The 20481-nt window shown below is 48.0% G+C and overlaps 1 protein-coding gene across 1 annotated transcript in view; it reads left to right on the top strand.

Moving 5' to 3' along the window:
- The window catches only part of PRDM16 (PR/SET domain 16), a 311655-nt gene that overhangs the window by 269231 nt on the left and 21943 nt on the right, over nt 1–20481 (top strand). Inside the window, exons 6-10 of the mRNA XM_054647787.2 lie at nt 3449–3647; nt 9792–9939; nt 11059–11212; nt 15341–16742; nt 20268–20355. Of these exons, the coding sequence (XP_054503762.2) occupies nt 3449–3647; nt 9792–9939; nt 11059–11212; nt 15341–16742; nt 20268–20355 (1991 nt within the window). The remainder of the gene's footprint in view (nt 1–3448; nt 3648–9791; nt 9940–11058; nt 11213–15340; nt 16743–20267; nt 20356–20481) is intronic.

Raw genomic sequence — 20481 nt, 5'->3', positions numbered from 1 at the left:
AGCAGTTTTCATGGAATGATTTGGGCTGGAAGGGAGCTGAAGGATGATTTTATCCCAGCCCTGCCATGGCAGGGACACCTCCCACTGCCCCAGCCTGCTCCAGTCCCCTCCAGCCTGGCCTTGGGCACTGCCAGGGATCCAGGGGCAGCCCCTGGGCCTCCCCACCCTCAGCTGCTCTCCCACCTGCTCTGGTTTTCCTCTCTTTACCCTGAGCATCAAAACCGGATTTACAACCAGCGGCAGCATGAAGAACGCGTGGCTACAAGGCTTTTAATCGTATTTTTGTCTGCTCTCTAAGCCTCCTTTCAATGCAAGTTTCTTTTTCCAAACCCAGATCCTCTGAAGCACAGGAACTGCTTTTCCTCTCCTCCATCTTTTCCCACCTGTGGAAAAGCTGCTGTGTGTGATGTTCTCTCGTGGGTTCTGTGTGATTTGGGTGAGATATGGCAAAGGACCAGGAGAATGAGAAGCTGAATCCCTTTTCTAAAATATTCTTGAGGCAATTAAGAAATTTCACCTCTTTCCCTGCTCTGTAAGCTCACAGAAAGGACAAAAAATGTGTCATTGTCATTGGTAAGAGCAGGGAAGGGGAGGGAGTTATCCAGCTTCAGCCAGGTATGGAGGAAATTACCCTCCATGGCTGCTTTTCCAAACCCAGAGAGGATTTCTGCTTCCTACAGGAGAGTTTGGGTGAAATAACCTGCAATTAATCATGTAAATCTCAAACTGGAGCAGGGAGAATTCCACCTGGATTTGTGGAAAGAGTTTTGTTGCATTTTCTCTGAAGTCAAAAGAAAGGAAAAAAAAAAAAATCCTGTTTCCTCCATTCCAAGTGTTTTCATGTCTGGGGATTTGCCAGGTGGAGCTTGAGGGACACTGGGAGTTTGGTAGGGGCTTGTTAAGAGGTGAAGGGACCTGGGGCTTCCCAGCCTGGAGGATTTCAGTCACTGCTCCAAAAATTCCTTCCTGCTGAAGCCACTGCTGCACTTACAAGAGAGCAAAGAGGGGAAATGTTGGCTCTGAGGTGGAGAAACACCTCACCAGAGAAGTTCCATGTCCCTGGAGTTTGATGCTACACTTTTTTCTTCTTTTCACTCATAAAAAGTAGTTTGGATTATTTTAATGGTAGACTCTCCGCTCTGCTGTCATTGGTGTCCTGATTTCCAGGTTTCCCTCCCCAGGGACATGAAACACATGAGATACACGTTGGTTCCTGCTCTACAAAATGCAGGAAAGGGAGAATTTCTCTGAGGAGCAGAGCAGGGCCTGACCCACCCCATGCTGAGGCTGCTGCCAGCAATCTCAGAGCGTATAAACCCTCAAAATGAGCAAAACTGGGGATTTTCTTTCCTCAGGTCTTCTTTTTCAGTCAAAATCCCTTTGTTGACTGGCTGGACTTTATTTCTTTTTGCACCCCTCTGTTGTGATCTCCTGCAGCCTTGTGGGATCATCCATGTGGGTATGGGTGGCTCTGGCAGCCCTGGGCAGGCTGCTGGGATGCTAAAACCTCTGCCAAGCCCCCAAAATCAGAGCTCCTTAGTTCTGCAAGAGCAAAGTTTGGTGTCAAGTTCTATTATTCAGGAAAAAAAACCAATCAGTACTGAGAGATGTTTCTCCACATCGCCCTATGTACAAAACCCAATCTTTTTCGTGCAATGGCACTTCTGAAGTTCCACCTACATTTAATTCTGCTTCTCTCCAATTACCACAGGGGATATTTTTCATTTCCCAGTCATTCCATCAAATATTGAGGAGGTGGCTCAGCCCCCTGGCTCACACAGGCTGTGCTGGCTGAGTTTTGGTGATACTTTCTTTTTCAGGGGGGTTTGAATTTCCCCTGTCAGTATTTTCCGTGTAGGTGTGCAGAGGGTGCAGAGGAGGGTGCAGAGGGTTTCCTCTGCCCACATCACTGCTGCAGCAACCTCTGGGACCTTGCCTTGCTCAGTTTTAAACTCAGGTTTAAGCAGAGAAAAGGGAGATGGGAGGTGAGTACCCAGGTGGGAGCACGGAGGTCTCTGAGTGTGACACTGCCCGTGGCTCCACTTCTGTCACACTCATAGCAAAATTAACCTGATTTATATAAAACACCATTCCAGGCCTTAAAGCTCAGCCTATTTGCTCAGTTTTAAACTCAGGTTTTAGCAGAGAAAAGGGAGATGGGAGGTGAGTACCCAGGTGGGAGCACGGAGGTCTCTGGGTGTGACACTGCCCGTGGCTCCACTCCTGTCACACTCATAGCAAAATTAACCCTGATTTATATAAAACACCATTCCAGGCCTTAAAGCTCAGCCTAAGTGCTTGCAGTCGTGCAAAATTTGGTGTAAGCAAGTGCAAGGGGGGGACTTTGAAGCAAAGGGGTTGAAGATTTTACCCCAGGAACATGAGCATGGCCACATCCCACGCCAGCATCCCCTCTCTGGGATGGATCAGCTCCACCTCAGCATCACCTTTGGCTGCAGCTCTCAGAATATTCCCACTCCTCCCTCAGAGATAATCCACAGGCTGCTCCTTCTGGGAGTGCAGCTGTCAGAAAAAGAGAACCTCAGAGCCTGGAGGAAGAGGGTAGGGGAGGACAGGGAAACGTGGCTCCAGTGACTCACAGGGGGCTGGAAAGCTTCTGTTCTAGGGTGGAGAAACCCAGAGCTATCCCGACTCCCTCACAGAGCTTGTTCTCCTGGAAAATTTACAGCTCTGAGCTGATTGTTTGGCTTGGCACCATGGTCAGGATGCTGCCTTGTAAACTTAATAATAGCTGCCCTCTTTTTAATTTGTTTGACCTTGACTACAGTAATTTATTATGTGCATTAGAACTTTTATAAAAAAAATAAATAAAGGGAAAAAAAAAAAAAAAAAGCAAAGAGCACAGCAACAAAGCCTTTGGCTCCCTGCTCTTCCTTCCATGGTGCTCTGGGCTGGGACTCCTCGGGCTGATGGAGCCCTGAGCTCCTGCAGTGGAAAATTGAGAGGAGAACATTAGACAGGCAATTTCTTAGAAAGAAGCTTCTCCAGGTCTGTGCTGTGGCAGTTTGCTTTTCTCACTATCTGTGTTTATATGAGCCTGGCTTGTTCCTTTTTCCCTGGCAGCCCCTCCTGAGGAAAACTCGTCCATAATTTCAAACCCCCTCCTTGCAGACAAGCGCAGCTCCCCGGAACGAGCCCAGAATTTTGTGTGTCTCCCAATCCCTGCAGGTCTCTCCATCCCAGCAGAGGCCAAGACACAAAGAAAACAAGATCTCCTCTGGTTGTGTGATCTGATTTTTTTTTTTTTTTTCTTTCTCTTAATGCTTAAAGTGAAAGCAGCTGCTGGCACAGCCTCCCTTGGGTTCTCTCCCCTCTCACTTGCGAATTCTCTCTTTGTTTGTTTGTTTGCTGGACTGGGGGAGCTTGGCTGCTCTCTGGTTGTGTTTCCCAGGGCAGGGCTGACCATGGGCTGCTGTGTGTGTTGCAGAGGAGCCCTCGTTCCGCTGTGAGGACTGCGATGAGCTGTTCCAGTCCAAGCTGGACCTGCGGCGCCACAAGAAGTACGGCTGTGGGGCCGTGGGGGCCCTCTACGAGAGCCTCAGCGACGACATCAAGCAGGAAGGTCTTGGAGATGGACAGGTCTACGAGTGCAAGGACTGTGAGAGGATGTTCCCCAACAAATACAGGTACCCACTGACAGCCAGACCCTCCCCTGGCCTCCCCTCTCCGTCCTGGGCACAGCGGGGTGATGGGAGGTGGGAGGATGGAAGGGATCAACCTTTCCTTCCTCCACAGAAACCTTTCCTTCCTCTGTAGAAACCTTTCCCTCCTCCATAGAAACCTCTCCTTGCTCCATAGAAACCTTTCCTTTCCCCATAGAAACCTTTCCTTTCCCCATAGAAACCTTTTCTTCCTCCATAAAAACCTTTCCTTCCTCCATAGAAACCTCTCCTCTTTCCATAGAAACTTTCTCTTCTTCCATAGAAACCTTTCCTTCCTCCATAGAAACCTTTCCTTCTTCCATAGAAACCTTTCCTTCTTCTATAGAAACCTTTCCCTCCTCCATAGAAACCTCTCCTTGCTCCATAGAAACCTTTCCTTTCCCCATAGAAACCTTTCCTTCTTCCATAGAAACCTTTCCTCTTTCCATAGGAACCTTCCCTCTTTCAATAGAAACCTTTCCTTTTCCGATAGAAACCTTTCCTTTCCCCATAGAAACCTTTCCTTTTCCCATGGAAACCTTTCCTTTTCCCATGGAAACATTTCCTTTCCCCATAGAAACCTTTCCTTTCCCATAAAAACCTTTCCTTCCTCCGTAGAAACCTTTCCTCTTTCCACAGAAACCTTCCCTTCTTCCATAGAAACCTTTCCTTCCTCCACAGGCTTTAGGAATGTTCTTTTTGGGATAAACTTTTCCTTCCTCTATAGAAACCTTTCCTTTCCCCATAGAAACCTTTCCTTTCTCAATAGGCTTTAGGAATGTTCCTTTTGGGATAAACCTTTCCCTCCTCCTTTCCTTCACAGCATTTCAGAATCTTCTTTCTGGAATAAACCTTTCCTTTCTCCATAGAATTTTAGAATGTTCTTTTTGGGAGAAACCTTTTCTTTCCCCATAGACACCTTTTCTTTCCTCATAGGCTGTAGGAATGTTCCTTTTGGGATAAACCTGTCATTTCCCCACAGACACCTTTCCTTCCTCCATAGAACTTCAGAATGGTCCTTTTGGGATCAACTTTTCCTTCCTCCATAAGCTTTAGGAATGTTCTTTTCGGGATAAACCTTTCCTTCCTCCATAGCATTTCAGAATGTTCCTTTTGGGATAAACCTTTCCTTTCTCCATAGGCTTTAGGAATGTTCTTTTGGGATCAACCTTTCCTTTCTCCCTAGTAACCTCCCCTTTCCCTACAAGTTTAGGAATGTTCACTTTGGGGCCTCTGTAGCCGTTGGGCAGTGTTTTATTCCACCTTGGTTTCACAGACCTGCACCTTTCGTTGCCCCTTGGTAGAAGCACCCAAGGGTTGTTGGTGGGAAGTTTAAGGGGTTCTTTTCTGAGAGACCTGGGTAGGATCTTTCCACCATCTGTTCTCTTGTTCTGAAGGAAAAAACCACCACTATTAGTTCATGTCAACATGTGCATGAATGTTAATTTGAATGTTAATTGAATTTAAATTCAATTCTTGGTCATTTGAGATGAGTGGGTTTAAAGAGGTGTCAATGCCCTAAGAACTCCTAATATGGCCACAAGCTCCTATTTGATCTGGCAGGAACAATTGAAAAACTCTGTCCCAATCAAAATTTTTACTTTCTTTGTGTCCACCAAATGTTCTTGTGACAGCAATGTGAAAAGGAAAAAGAAGAAGATTGGAAGCTGGATAACTCCAGCTCATTTTTTAATTTAAAACAATTATTCAGTTATTATTATGATCATATGGTAACTGTAAATAAGAATTCAACTTTTCTTTAAAAGAGAAAATATTTAAACTTGGGTTTTAACTTAAAATCTGTTGTTGGTTTTTTTTTTTTTTTAAAGCAGAATGCTGTATTAAAGCTGCATTTCCTTACTACCACAATCTTGGAGCTCTCTAATTCATTGTCAAAGTGAGACTCAGATAGTTAAATATTAGGAGCCAGCTTTAAAAGTTGAGGGGTTTTTTAAATCAATTTAAGATTGTGTTTATTTGCATCCTAAGCCTTGATAAAAGCCTTTATAAAATTCTATAAAAGCAGAGTTTTCTGTGTTTACCGGAGGCTGAAGTTCTCACATACTCATTTCTTTTGCCTTCTTGGGTGAACAAACCCTGTGTGCCACAACATTTCCTATAAAACTGTGAGAACTGGCAATCCCCTGTCAGGCTCTGCCTGAGCACGGCAAAAACCTCGAGGTTAAAGCCCCTGTTTCACTTCAGTTTAACATTTAAAAACCTGCATTTGTCACTTTGAACTTAATTACATTGATACTTTCAGCCCTTTGATCTGGGTGAGGAAGTGAGGGGGGGGGAAAAAAATCTATTTTAAAAGATGCAGAGAAAGGTGAAGGCTGCAGAGCATTCCCTGTGTCTGCATGGAAAAGAGCTTGGGAGCTGTAGAATCTGGGATGGATCCTGGGATTCCTGTGTGGGATCCTCTTAGCCCAGTGTGGTATTTTTAATCCTCACCTCGTGGCTCTGCATTGGGTACTCTCATTAGAAATAAGAGGCTGCAATTTTCTTCATTTTTTTTATAACTGACAAGACAAGGAGAACTTCCTTCAAGTGTTTTCAATATTATGGATTTTAGTAAAAATTCCAATTCTTTTATCTATCATTAGGAGCTCTCTCTTCTTTAGCTTCCAGCACTCTCTAATTTTTATGTTAACTAGGAAATAACTAATTTTTATGTTAACTAGGAAATAACCTTTTGAAATGTGTATGTTGTGTCCTATTTGTACCCTCTGTGTGTTCCTGACTCTTTAGGGGTCTGAGCTGGCACTGTGGCCTTGGGGTTTTTTGCCTTTTAGACCCAATATTTTGGGATAAGTAACATGAAGATGATTTTTTGTTTACAAGGGAAAAGAGAGCAGCATCCTCGTTCAGCCTTTGACATGCTGGTGGATCGGTGGGGTGGGGAGGAAATGTCCACATCAGCCTCTCCCCCATCAATCTGCCAAGTTTAAAGTCACTAAAACACAAAATAAACCCGCTCAGAGTGCCTGGATGGTCTTAGAATATTTCAAAGTTAATACAGATGAAATCAAGGATGCCACTGGGGACCTGAAATTGAGCATTTAGCAGCTGACTAAATAAATAAATGTTTTGCTAATCCCAGTAGGTACTTGCCTCTGAACAGCGTATTAGCTTGTCCATATTTGCTCAAAATAAACTCATAAATCACAGTTAACAGAAGCATATTTTTGGATGTGCATATGAAAATTTTGTGTTACTTTGTGTGTGTTAAAAATCTCGTCATTTTAAGAGCAGCATTTCTTGAACAAAATGAATATTGCTGCTTTCAAACCAGTGGGTTGGAAGTTTATGAGGGGCATGCCCATGAATATGAATTATCTATCTGTGCTCCAAGGGAGGAGTTTTGGGTGTTGAGTGACCAAGGCTGACAAGATTCCTGGGATCCTGAACTTGCCAGAAATGCCCAGGGAGTATCTTCCCTGAGCACTGGCAGGATTTTCCAGTAGTGCTCAGCTTTAATGTTTCTGTAAAAATACAGCCATGCTTTAAAGTTCTGTAGGAATGGTTTAATATCCATCTGTAGGGGTGTCAGGCAGAGGCAGATTCCATGTAAGCTGTTGGGTTTTATTTAAGAAGACACAGTAAGAGTAATGTTTGTAACTCCTGTTAACCTGCCCCAAAGGAAGGAAAGGATGCAGATTTCCTTCCCTTGTTTCTCAAGGCTGGCCTGAGATGTGCAGGATTTCTGGTCTGAGATGTGCAGGGTTTATGGCTGAGAGGTACAGGATTCTCAGCCTGAAACGTACAGGATTTCTGGTCTGAGATATGCAGAATTCCTGGTCTGAGATATGCAGAATTTCCAGATTGAGATGGGCAGAATTCCCAGATTGAGATGTGCAGGATTTGTGGCTGAGAGGAGCAGGATTCCTGGTCTCAGATATGCAGAATTTCTGATCTCAGAAGTCCAGAATTCCTGATCTCAGATGTGCAGGATTTCTGGCTGAGACGTGCAGGATTCCCAGCCTGAGAGGATCAGGATTCCTGGCCTGGGATGTGCAGGATTTCTGGCCTCAGAGATACAAGATTTAAGGCCTAAGAGACGCAGGATTTAATGTCTGAGAGGTGCAGGGTTTAAGGCCTGAATTGTGCAGGATTTCTGGCTGAGATGTGCAGGATTCCCAACATGAGAGGTGCAGAATTCCTGGGCAGGGAGATGCAGGATTTAAGGTCTGAGAGGTGCAGAATTCCTGGGAACTGAGATGCAGGATTTAATGTCTGAGAGATACAGGATTCCTGGGCAGGGAGATGCTGGATTTAAGGTCTGAGATGTGCAGGATTCCCAACATGAGAGGTGCAGGATTTAAGGTCTGAGAGGTGCAGAATTCCTGGGCAGGGAGATGCAGGATTCCTGGCCTGAGAGGTGCAGGATTTAAGGTCTGAGATGTGCAGGATTCCCATCATGAAAGATGCAGAATTCCTGGGCAGGGAGGTGCAGGATTTAATGTCTGAGAAGTGCAGATTCCCAACATGAGAGGTGCAGGATTTAAGGTCTGAGAGGTGCAGGATTTAATGTCTGAGAGGTGCAGGATTCCCAACATGAGAGGTGCAGGATTTAAGGTCTGAGAGGTGCAGGATTCCCATCATGAAACATGCAGGATTCCTGGGCAGGGAGATGCAGGATTTAATGTCTGAGAGGTGCAGGATTCCCAACATGAGAGGTGCAGGATTTAAGGTCTGAGAGATGCAGGATTCCTGGGCAGGGAGATGCAGGATTTAATGTCTGAGAGATACAGGATTCCTGGGCAGGGAGATGCAGGATTCCTGGCCTGGGAGATGCAGGATTCCTGGCCTGAGAGGTGCAGCATTTAAGGTCTGAGAGGTGCAGTATTCCCATCATGAAAGGTGCAGGATTCCTGGGCAGGGAGGTGCAGGATTTAAGGTCTGAGAGGTGCAGTATTCCCATCATGAAAGGTGCAGGATTCCTGGGCAGGGAGATGCTGGATTTAATGTCTGAGATGTGCAGGATTCCCATCATGAAAGGTGCAGAACTCCTGGGCAGGGAGGTGCAGGTTTCCCATGGCACAGGGAGGGCACTGGAGCACCAGGTGCCACCCCTGCCGTGGCCCTGTGCCAGCAGCCACTCAGGATTGCCATCATCCCCCCGTTCTGGAGACGCTGCCAGTTGGCAGAAGGTGAAATTGCTGAGTGAAGTAATCAAAGATGTCTGACATTTAGAAGTGAAACGTGTTTGCACCTTATCATGTTTCCTCCCAACGGTGAGTCCCTGTGTTCTGGGAAGCCGTGGGCCTGCTGCCCATGAAAATGGACACATGAGAGGCCTAGCAGCAGCAAATCTTTTATTTCTCCAGGAGGATGCCACAAAAAGTGCCCATTTTTCCCTTCAGGGATCTCTAGGGTCATGGCTGGGTTTACTTTCCTTTTCCCCTATGAGAATGGACTCAGGTCCATTTATAAGTAGCATAAAACACAGCATCATTTTGAGGCAGAACAGGGCATTTTCCACCAATGAAATAAATCTCAAAAACCTCAGATGGTGTTTGGATGTCACTGCCCATCTCACAGTCAAGGGGCTGGAAACACAAACCCTGTGAGGAACCACTGAGGGAGCTGGGGGTGCTCAGCCTGGAGAAAAGGAGACTCAGGGGTGCCCTCATCACTCTCTACAAATCCCTGAAAGGTGCCTGTGCTCAGCTGGGGCTGGGCTCTTTCTCCAGGCAGCACTGACAGAACCAGAGGACACAGCCTCAAGCTGCACCAAGGGAAATTCAGGCTGGATATTAAGAAAAAGTTTTTCACAGAAAGGGTGATAAAGTTCTGCAATGGCTGCCCAGGGAGGTGGTGGAGTCACCATCCCTGGGTGTGTTTAACAAAGCCTGGATGTGGCACTGGGTGCCAGGGTTTAGTTGAGGTGTTGGGGCTGGGTTGGACTCGATGATCTTGAAGGTCTCTCTCAGTCTAGTAATTCTGTGAATTTTATGAGCTGCTCCCTTCCTGCTCTGAGGCATCCAGAAACTGGAAAACCCCCAGGCCCCACAGCTGGTTCTCTGTCACCATCTCTGTCACCATCTCTGTCACCTCTCTGGGTCTCAGACCTGCCTCAGTGCCTGCTCTGGGTGCTCTGAAGCTCAGCCTCTGTCTCTTTGCCAGCCTGGAGCAGCACATGGTGATCCACACCGAGGAGAGGGAGTACAAGTGTGACCAGTGTCCCAAGGCTTTCAACTGGAAATCCAACCTGATTCGTCACCAAATGTCTCACGACAGTGGGAAACGGTTTGAATGTGAAAACTGTGTTAAGGTACAGTGAGAACATGGCCAGCCTGGGGGATGCACCTGGGGGAGGGTGCTGGGGCCTGGGGGTGCAGGACACAGTGTCCATGGGGGGATTCACCTGGGGCTGCAGGACACAGTGTCCATGGGGGGATTCACCTGGGGGAGAGTGCTGGGATATGGGGAAAAGGGTACAGGACACAGATTTCATTAGGGGATTCACCTGGGGGAGGGTGCTGGGATATGGGGAAAAGGGTACAGGACACAGATTTCATTAGGGGATTCACCTGGGGGAGGGTGCTGGGATTTGGGCAAAAGGGTGCAGGACGCAGTGTCCATGGGGGGATTCACCTGGGAACATGAGCACTCAAGGAGGTGCCACAGACCTGTCCAACCATGAGCATCACACACTCAGGGAGGTGCCACAGACCCATCAAACCATGAACACCACACACTCAGGACTCAGGGAGGTGCCACAGACCTGTCCAACCATGAGCACCACGCACTTGAGGAGGTGCTACAGCCTTGCAAGGCACGAACACTCAAGGAGGTGCCACAGACCCATCCAACCGTGAGCACCACACACTCAGGACTCAGGGAAGTGCCACAGACATTTCCAACCATGAACACTCAAAGAGGTGCCACAGACTTGTCCAACCATGAGCACCACACACTCAGGGAGGTGCCACAGACCTGTCCAACCATGATCACTTGAGGAGGTGCCACAGACATGTCCAACCACGAACACCACACACCCGAGGAGGTGCCACAGACCTTTTCAACCATGAACACTTGAGGAGGTGCCACAGACTTGTCCAGCCATGAGCACCCCACACTTAGGGAGATGCCACAGACCTGTCCAACCATGAGCACCACACACCCGAGGAGGTGCCACAGACATGTCCAGCCATGAGCACTCAAGGAGATGTCACAGACATTTCCAACCACGAGCACCACACACTCAGGGAGGTACCACAGCCTGGCAGGGCACGAACACAGCTCTTTCACAACCTGTTCTCCCCTATCCACCCCGCGCTCCTCAAACCACGAGCAGCACCACAAAAAACCCCTAACAAAACCAGTTTTCCTCACGCATGCTCTTCTCCTGGTGCTTTTCCCCCCTCCTGAAGGCGTCTTTCCCCCGCAGGTGTTTACGGACCCCAGCAACCTCCAGCGGCACATCCGCTCGCAGCACGTGGGCGCGCGGGCCCACGCCTGCCCCGACTGCGGCAAGACCTTCGCCACCTCCTCGGGCCTCAAGCAGCACAAGCACATCCACAGCACTGTCAAACCTTTCATATGTAAGTTGTCACGGCCATCACCAGCCTGTAATTGCAGGGATCCTGCAGGGGCCCCCCAGCCCTCCCATCCCCGGCCGCTGTAATTTTATAGCTCAGAGCACAAGATGAATTTTTTTTTTTTCCTTTTTTTTTTTCTTTTTTTTGCATGCTCCCCTGTTTTTTCAGTAAACATTCGTGGCAGTTTTTGACTTTCTTGACAAGTTAAAAGCTGAGTCTCTCAGCGGTCACAGCGATGCCATTTTCTCATATCTTTTCTTTCTCTCGTCTTTTTCTTTTTTTTTTTTTTGCCTTAATCGCTTTCGAATGTTCCTGTTGGTGACATAAATAAATAGCTGGCACAGCCTGATCGAAATGTTTTACAGGGGTGCCTCAAATCCTGGAGCCGTTGTAAAGAGCTTGGAATAATCACAGAGATGAGAAGGTGTTTTTTTTCCAAAAAGAAAGTTTTTTCTTCTTTATTTACTGCATGTTTCATCTAGATAATGCTGGGAGCCAAATAAACAGCAGATGAACTGTGTCCTCAGCGCTCTCTTTGGTGGGATATTTCCAGAAGGGCATTTCCCCTGGAGAGCCACCCATCTCAGTCTTTGTCATTCCCAGGGCTGTATATTTTTTTAATTGACACAGCACCCTCTGGGTCTGGATAACTGTGCAGGGAGGTGGATGGTGTCACAACAAAGCTCCAGGAACTTTAGGGATCACTTCCTGACACTTCAGAACATGTTGCTCAGGCACGGGCCGGGATCTGGGTTTGATTCCAGGCTTTGATGTTATGGTAGGGAAGCCACTGAACCCACTCCTGCCTTTTTTCCCCCTGTTGGAATAATGGGAACAGCATGGAGAAATATCCTGGGAGACTCATTTCATTAATGTCCCGAGGTAATCAGTGTCCTGAGATAATCAGCTGGGTGTCAGCAGAGGAAGAAGAAACGCTCCTCTCGCTTGTTTTGCCGCAATCTTTCACTGGGCACATGAAAGGGATAATTTGACTCCCAGGATTGCTGCAGGGAGATGAGGGATTTTTCCTCATAATCTCCTCACTCTCACCTCATCAGAATTAGGGAGTTGTCAGAGCAAATCAGAGCGTGGAGCAACTGCAGAGGGATCCTGCCTGGACAGATGTTGTCAGGTTGTTTTGTCCATCAATGTGGAATCCATTAACAGCTTCAACAGGCGGGATTCACCGGGAAGTTGGTTCTTGGTTTTTTCCCAGTTCAGTGGAAGAAAAGGGGTCTGTGTGTGTTTGTGTTTAATTTTTTACAATATTTGGCTTTCAAAAGACCCCAAACCTGTAACTTTCTAACTGCAGAAATCAGGAGGGCAAGAGAGGCCATTCCACGTGGAGTTACTAAATCATCAGATAACTGGAGATTTAACAGAAATTTTCCAGTTTTCCTTATTTTGGAAGGCTGATGTGAGCTCTCAGAGCTCTAGCACGTCTCTTTAGGGAATTTTGTGCAGTATTTATATATCTAGCAAAAACTCCTGGGGTGAAAAACGGAAGAATTCTGGAATCATAGGATGGTTACAGTTGGAAAAGCCCTCTGAGATCATCAAGTCCAACTCTTAACCCAGAACTGCTGTGATCATCACCAAACCTCATTCCTATGAGCCACATCCACAGGTTTTTTTAGCAATTCCAGGGATGGTGATTACTGATTCCCTTGGAAAAAAAAAAAAAAACAAAAAAGCAGAGATTGTTGTATTTAAGAGACAATCACGGAAATAAAATTCAGTAGTGCTGAATTTTCACGGAAAATAAATTCAGTAGTGCTTCTTTTAAGAGCTCTGTTGGGAAATTTTTTAAGAAAACCTTTTAAAATGGAGTAAAAAAGCCAAATAAACCTTTTCTTTGCAAGTCTAAGGTAGCTGAAATGATACAAAAGCCATAAAACTCTGTATATGCACTAAGAGCAATTCAGGAGACCTGATCCAAGGTCTTAAAGTTATTAGGATTGGCTCAATAATAATCCAAATAATCAAAAAATTAGGATTGGCTCAAACATCCAAACTCTTGTGATGACTTTCTTGTCCTGTTTGTGTTTCCCTGCAGCTCTGGGCTGTGTCAGGGCCAAACAATTAAATACTCTGGGGACAAGACAGCCTGAATTTACAGTGCAGTCAGAAAGCAGAGCCTTCAGTGACACTCCTTTGGATTTTGGGGTGCTCATTTGAACTGAAACGTCAAATTAATTGAATTTTATCCACCTCTGCTTTGAATTTCAATTGGAATTTATTATATTATTGTATTTTCAGAGCTCCTAGTGAAATACTCTCCCACCAGTCGTTCGATATTTGAGCACTGAAGTGAATCCTAAAGATTTAGGAAACGTTTAGGAGAAAATACAGGGGACAATCATGCTCACGTGCACCTACCAGTAAAGCTGGGAGGAAGGAAGGAGCACTGAGCAGTCCCTGAGCTGGAGTGTCAGAGCTTGGATTCATGTCCTTGCCTGTCCAAGCCCAAACAATGTCCTTCCCCTGCTTTGTCTCAGTTTCCCTGCTCACAAAAGGGTGATAACAGCAGCTCCCCGGGGGAAGGAGTGTGCTAACTCACCACCACATTTATTCCCATGTTGAAAGAGGCACCAGATAATAAAAAGTCGCTGTGTTTTGATGTGTAGAAAAGTTTGGGGTGGGATTCCTGTCTCGCTTTGCCCTGTTTCTTCCGCAGCAGCAAGTCTGGAGGTGAAAAGGGGTCATAAAAATCCATGTTTTGAAAGCTTGGTATTTACAGGTTGTTAGGGAAAACGCTGATGTGGCTTCAGTTAGTGGGGCAGGGGTGTTGGGCTGATTTAAAGGATTAAAAAAAAAGATCCCATTCCTGGCAGAAGCCAGGCCTGGCTGGCAGGGGATTTATAGAGCATCCCCCTGCAGGGGTTATGTACCACTGAGGGCATTAAGGAAGGGCAGGTTTGATTAAATGAGGCAAAGTTCTTCTCCCTCCAGCCCTCAGTGCTTCCTGCCATACTAGCACTAATGGGAAGCAGATGAGCTGGGATAAATAGATGTTGTCATTAAAAATGTATGATTAGGGCAAAGGTGTTCTGAGGGGACTGGAGCATCTTCCCTCTGGATCTGGGCTGGGAGGTTTCTTCAGCCTGGAGAAGGTTGTGTGGAGGTCTCACAGCACCTTCCAGGGACAGCAGGGGAGACAGGGAAGATGGAGAGGGACTTTAGTGTGACAGGACAAGGGGGAATGCATCCAAACTGAAATTTGAATTTAAGTTGGATATACAGAAGAATTCTTCCCTGTGAGGGTGGCAAGGCCCTGGCACAGGCTGTCCAGAGAAGCTGTGGCTGCCCCTGGATCCCTGGAAATGTCCAAGACCGGGCTGGACAGGGCTTGGAGCAACCTGGGAGAGTGGAAGGTGTCCCTGCCCATGGCAGGGGATGGGATGAGATGGGCTTTATGCCCCTCCCAACCAAACCATTCTGTGATTCCATGATAATCTTCCCTGAAAATTCTCCCAGACTTGCAGCAGAGCTAGCACATCCCCTCAGATTTCTGTGGATTGAGAGATTCTCCAGGATGGGCTTCATCCAAAGGGAGAGGCGGTGATGTTCCACTGCTCTTCAGGGCAGGGAGATCCCAGGGATGGAGCAGATGGGGTGGTGTGTGGGCGGGCTGGCGAATCCCACGGCGAATCCCTGCCTAATTTTCCTGTTAATTTCATATGGCTTTTGTTGTTGGTTCCTGTTGACGCTTTAGGTGAGGTCTGTCACAAATCCTACACGCAGTTCTCCAACCTGTGCCGCCACAAGCGGATGCACGCGGACTGCCGCACCCAGATCAAGTGCAAGGACTGCGGGCTTGAGATGGGCTTTATGCCCCTCCCAACCAAACCATTCTGTGATTCCATTATCATCTTCCCTGAAAATTCTCCCAAACTTGCAGCAGAGCTAGCACATCCCCTCAGATTTCTGTGGATTGATAGATTCTCCAGGATGGGCTTCATCCAAAGGGAGAGGCAGTGATGTTCCACTGCTCTTTGGGGTGGGGAGATCCCAGGGATGGAGCAGATGGGGTGGTGTGTGGGCGGGCTGGCGAATCCCACGGTGAATCCCTGATGTATTTTCCTGTTAATTTCATATGGCTTTTGTTGTTGGTTCCTGTTGACGCTTTAGGTGAGGTCTGTCACAAATCCTACACGCAGTTCTCCAACCTGTGCCGCCACAAGCGGATGCACGCGGACTGCCGCACCCAGATCAAGTGCAAGGACTGCGGGCAGATGTTCAGCACTACCTCCTCCCTCAACAAGCACCGGCGCTTCTGCGAGGGCAAGAACCATTACAGCCCCGCCGGCATCTTCGCCCCCGGCCTCCCCCTCACGCCCACCTCCATCATGGACAAATCCAAGCCCTCTCCCAACCTCAACCACGCCAGCCTGGGCTTTAATGAGTATTTCCCGTCCCGCCCGCACCCCGGCGGGCTCCCATTCTCACCAGCACCTCCAGCATTCCCTGCCCTCACCCCGGGATTCCCGGGGATTTTCCCACCTTCTCTGTACCCCAGGCCCCCCTTGTTACCGCCCACGCAGCTGCTCAAAAGTCCCCTCAACCACACTCCGGACGCGAAGCTCCCCAGCCCCCTCGGGAACCCGGCGTTGCCCCTGATCTCTGCAGTGAGCAACAGCAACCAGGCTCCTTCAGGGGAGGAGAAATGTGAAAGCAGCCTGGAAAACTCCTACCTGGAGAAGCTAAAAGCCAGGAACAGTGACATGTCCGATGGCAGTGACTTTGAGGATGTCAATACGACCACGGGCACGGATCTGGACACCACGACCGGCACCGGCTCTGACCTGGACAGTGACGCGGAGAGTGACAGGGACAAAACGAAAGACAAGAGCAAACAAATGGAGACCAAGCCAGATTTTGTCAGCAGCTCGGTGTCTGCCAGCTCCACCAACACCACAAGCGAGATCCCTCTCTTCTATTCTCAGCATTCCTTCTTTCCTCCCCCCGAGGAGCACCTGCTGCCCACCACGGGCGCTGCCAATGACTCCATTAAAGCTATCGCCTCCATCGCAGAGAAGTATTTTGGGCCTGGCTTTATGGGCATGCAGGAGAAAAAGATGGGTTCGCTCCCGTATCATTCCATGTTCCCCTTCCAGTTCCTCCCCAATTTCCCCCACTCCCTCTACCCTTTCACGGAGCGGACCCTCAATCACAACTTGCTGGTCAAGGCAGAACCAAAGTCACCCAGGGACCTCCACAAAGTCGGTGGCACCAGCTCGGAGTCCCCCTTCGATCTCACCACGAAGCCAAAAGAGATTAAGCCAATCCTGCCTCCCCCTAAGGTCCTCCCAGCCCCGTCCTCAGGGGAGGAGCAGCCACTGGACCTGAGCATTGGCAACCGCATCCGAGCCAGCCAGAACGGAGGGAGAGAGCCACGGAAAAACCACATTTATGGGGAGAGGAAGCTGATGGCAAGTGAGGTCTTACCTAAGATTTCCCAGTCCCAGCTGCCTCAGCAGCCTTCCCTGCACTACGCTAAGCCATCGCCCTTTTTCATGGACCCCATCTACAGGTATTAACATACCCTGCCTTAAGCCCTTCCCTAACCAGCTCCTTTTCCAGCTGACACCACACCCTGAGGCAGGGGAGGATGCAGGTTGGTTGGGAAGAACAGTTGAGCATCTCCTGTTGTTGTTTGTACTTCTCGACACTTTGAATTTCCTGAATGGAAAGGCCTGAGTAATTGCAAGGAGCCCTCATAATCAGTGTGTAAAGAACACATCCTTATTTTGATAAAGAAGAAACTTGACCTATTTAAGGACTCTCCCACGAGCCATCACTAAGATGGCACTTCTGCTGGAGAAATTCCAGAGGTTTGATTTGATAAGAATGCAGAGTTCAGATTGCCTTGGAGCCCTGGGCTCTCATGGCTTGGGAATGAGTCAGGAGCCCTGGGAGCCTGGAAATGCAGCTCTCCCACTGACTGTCTTGAGGGCCTTTTGTGAGCCAGTTCACCTTTCTTTCTCCCTCCCTCCCTTTTCCTTTCTAATGCCTTCTCTTGGGTTTTTTTCCCGTTCAGAGGAGCTGCTGGTGCAGACCCAACCTGCCGAAACATGTTACTCTTGGAGTAACAAGTACTGTGTAAACACATGGTAGCGTGTTACTACCCAGATCTCTCCCAGATAGATTTCTCACAGATTTATCTTTCTTGGGAGATAACAAGGCCTTTCTGGTGTCACTTGAACAGATGGTTCTGAGGAGGGCCTGATGTGTTACGTCAGAATGAGCTGAACATGGAAGGCGTGTGTAGAGCAGGCGGGGTGAAGTTATCCAAATGTCAGCTCAACTTCCAGAAGGAATCAGTTCAGGAGGAAGCAAAAAGGGAAGACTTTTGCCTCTTGTTGCTTGAGAGCTTTTTATAAAACCTGTTCCCAAAGGAAAACTATTATAACTTTGTGGTGAGGGTAACAGTAAATTTGTGTGTTACCCATCCTGGCATTGCCTTTGGATAAGGTGGACATGGCATGTTTAATTTTATCAAAGCCCAGTGAAAAGACATGTCCTGAACTAGTTTGATTTAGACATTAACACATCTAAATTAGCCATTACCATGTCTAAATGCTTCACAGCATCCATCTGGATACGTGTGCTTGTCCTGGAGCACTCCTGGATTCCGTTTGTGGAGGTGAATGCTTTGTCCTTGCATTCCCTGTGCTGAATGCCTGGTGGTCCTTGCTGTGCCCAGCCTGCTGGAAGGTTACTGGCTGTTCCCCTGCAGGACCTGCCTTGTCCCTGGCGCTGGAAAACCTCAGAGCCACCATGGTGTGAGGGTGGGATGGGCGCTCAGAGGGCTGCGAGCACCACGACAGCCCAGATGTCACCACCGGCCGCTGCCGCAGGGCTGATAACGGTGGGAAAAAGTGATGTCAGTGTCTGGCCAGGCCAAGGAGCTGTCGGCTGGGATGAGGATTAGTGAGCCCTCACTGCTGGCTAAATGAGTGTCTCTGGCTCTGCCAGCTCACAGGGGTGACGTGCCCACACCATGCCATAGGGGATGGGGACACCTCCCAGCTCTGGAGGTGCCGTGTCCTGCCTGGCACCCACCGTGCCCATCTCCTCCTGGAGAAATCAGGCACGGTGTGAACAGTGTTCGTGAAAAGTACTCCTGGGGAGGGGGGAAAAAAAATATCAATAAATGGGATAGAAAGGCAAAAGAATCCTTGTAGGGTCCTGCCACCTCTGGGCATTCTCAGCAGGAATGCTGAAATAACACGGCTTGGAAAAGCCGCTGCCAATTAAAACAGCGGCCTCGGGAAAACCGTAAAGGCCCAGAAGACAGATGGAAGTGAAGGATGGGGGCATCGTTTGTTGCATTCCATGGGATGCACATAGTTTTAGTCATGTGTTAAAATAGAAAGTCAGCGGTGGCGTTGCTTGCGAATCAGACTTCTGATGTAATGAGCGAAACAGCCCAGCTTCCAAGTCCCAGCTTGAAAAATATGGAAATATTTTGTTTCTAAACTTCCCTTTATCAGACTCTCTCACATCATTTGGCTCCTTCATTTTTTTCCTCCCAAAGGCCACTTAAATCCTTGACATTTTCTCCTGGTGATATAATTTAATGCAGCCAGACAGTCTGAAATGGGGGCAGTTTTTAGCTCAGCCCGTGGGGGTGACGTTCTCAGGCACTGGGCTGAAACCTTCGGCTTAATCCTCCAGGCGCTGCGGAATTCGGCTCTGACGGGGACGTTTGGACCTTGTGCTTCCATTCCTGATGCTGGGAGATGGCAGAGCTGGGGAAATGCTGTCAATTCCCCGGGTTTTACGCACACGGAGCAGGCAGGGCTCTCCCCAGATGGCTCTGCTGGGATCAGGGATGTTCCTTTGTGGAGAGCAAAGCTGGGCTGGTTAGAGGGGCTCAGGGAGTAACTTTTTACTTATTCTTTGGTTTTTCTGGCAACTCAGACCCATAAAAGCACGTACCTTCCAAAGCCCCCTAATTCTGGCTGTGTTTCCAATCCAGCTCTTCTCTTTTCCCTCTACCCAAGAAGAATTAAATGCAGATTAAGCACAGTTCGCTGACTGCACTCGGCAGGGCTCTTCTTTAAACTCTTTGGTAATTTGATCCACACACCAATCAGCTGAAATGCAGCAAAAATAATTTGCTCTCAATTTATGCTAGACTAATGTAGTTAAAATCACTCTTACTCTTGGATTTTTGCTGGTTTAGCTGGATGGACTCAATTCCAACTGTTTAAAGATGCAGCTGTGTTTGTTGGAGTTACTTCCTCAACACTTTTTTTTTTCCTTAGAGAACATCTCAGTTTGTCTTTTTTGTGATTCCACACCTCCATTCCCTGCAAGTAGAATATTTTGTGGAAGCAAAGCCAATATTTTCAAAAATAGGAGCCTCACTTTAGGGTCATTTCTGCATCTCAGATGCTTAAACATGAAATATTTGAGTGGGCCAAGGTGATATCAGAAGAACTCAGGTTTCTGAGCCACTTCAGAATTCTCCCACCAGTCCCTCACTTTTTAAATCGTTGTTCACATGGGCTTGCCAAAGAAACTCAATGCAAATTATGTCTCAGCTGTGAGGGAGGAAACAAATATGAAACACCTAATGATTTCAGCACGCTTGGGGCTGCAGAGTCTGGCCCAGTGTTAACTCTTCAGATAAATGCAAACTCTCAAAGACTTTTTTTTTTTCCATGCGGGGGCTGCCTGCTGTGGACCCTAGAGCTTCTCCTGCTCAAACAGTTTTGCTCTAAATGCAAGGTTTTCCATGACCTTTCACAACAGCAGAGGTTTACAAACCACTGCAGCAGAGCAGGAGCAAAATTTTTTCTTAGTCATCAGCCTGAAGGCTAAAAAAATTACTGCCCAAAGGAGGGGATTGGTGCTCATGTTATTTCCAGCGCTTTCTGCCCTCTGCACACAATTGGCGGGGCAATTGTGCATCAGAATCTGTAGTGTCCAGGAGGAGGGGGTGTAAGACATTTGTGTGAGTCACAGAATAACCCTGTGTGCAATTTCAGCCCAGCGTGGCTGCGTGGGGCTGCCTGTGGGGTATGTAACCCTCTGTGTTGTTGTCCAGCAGGGTGGAGAAGCGGAAGGTGACAGACCCCGTGGGTGCCCTCAAGGAGAAGTACCTGCGACCCTCCCCGCTGCTTTTTCACCCCCAGGTAAAAGCAGCGACGCTGTTGATGGAATGCTGGGGTGGAGCTGCTGCACACTGGGAGCACTGGGAGCACTGGGAGCACTGGGAGCACTGGGAGCACTGGGAGCACTGGGAGCACTGGGATCAGGCT

This window comes from Agelaius phoeniceus, chromosome 24 (assembly GCF_051311805.1).
Source record: "Agelaius phoeniceus isolate bAgePho1 chromosome 24, bAgePho1.hap1, whole genome shotgun sequence".
NCBI classification, from domain to species: Eukaryota; Metazoa; Chordata; class Aves; order Passeriformes; family Icteridae; genus Agelaius; species Agelaius phoeniceus.
Note: the sequence above shows the minus strand (reverse complement) of the source record. Positions and strands in the feature narration are given on the sequence as shown.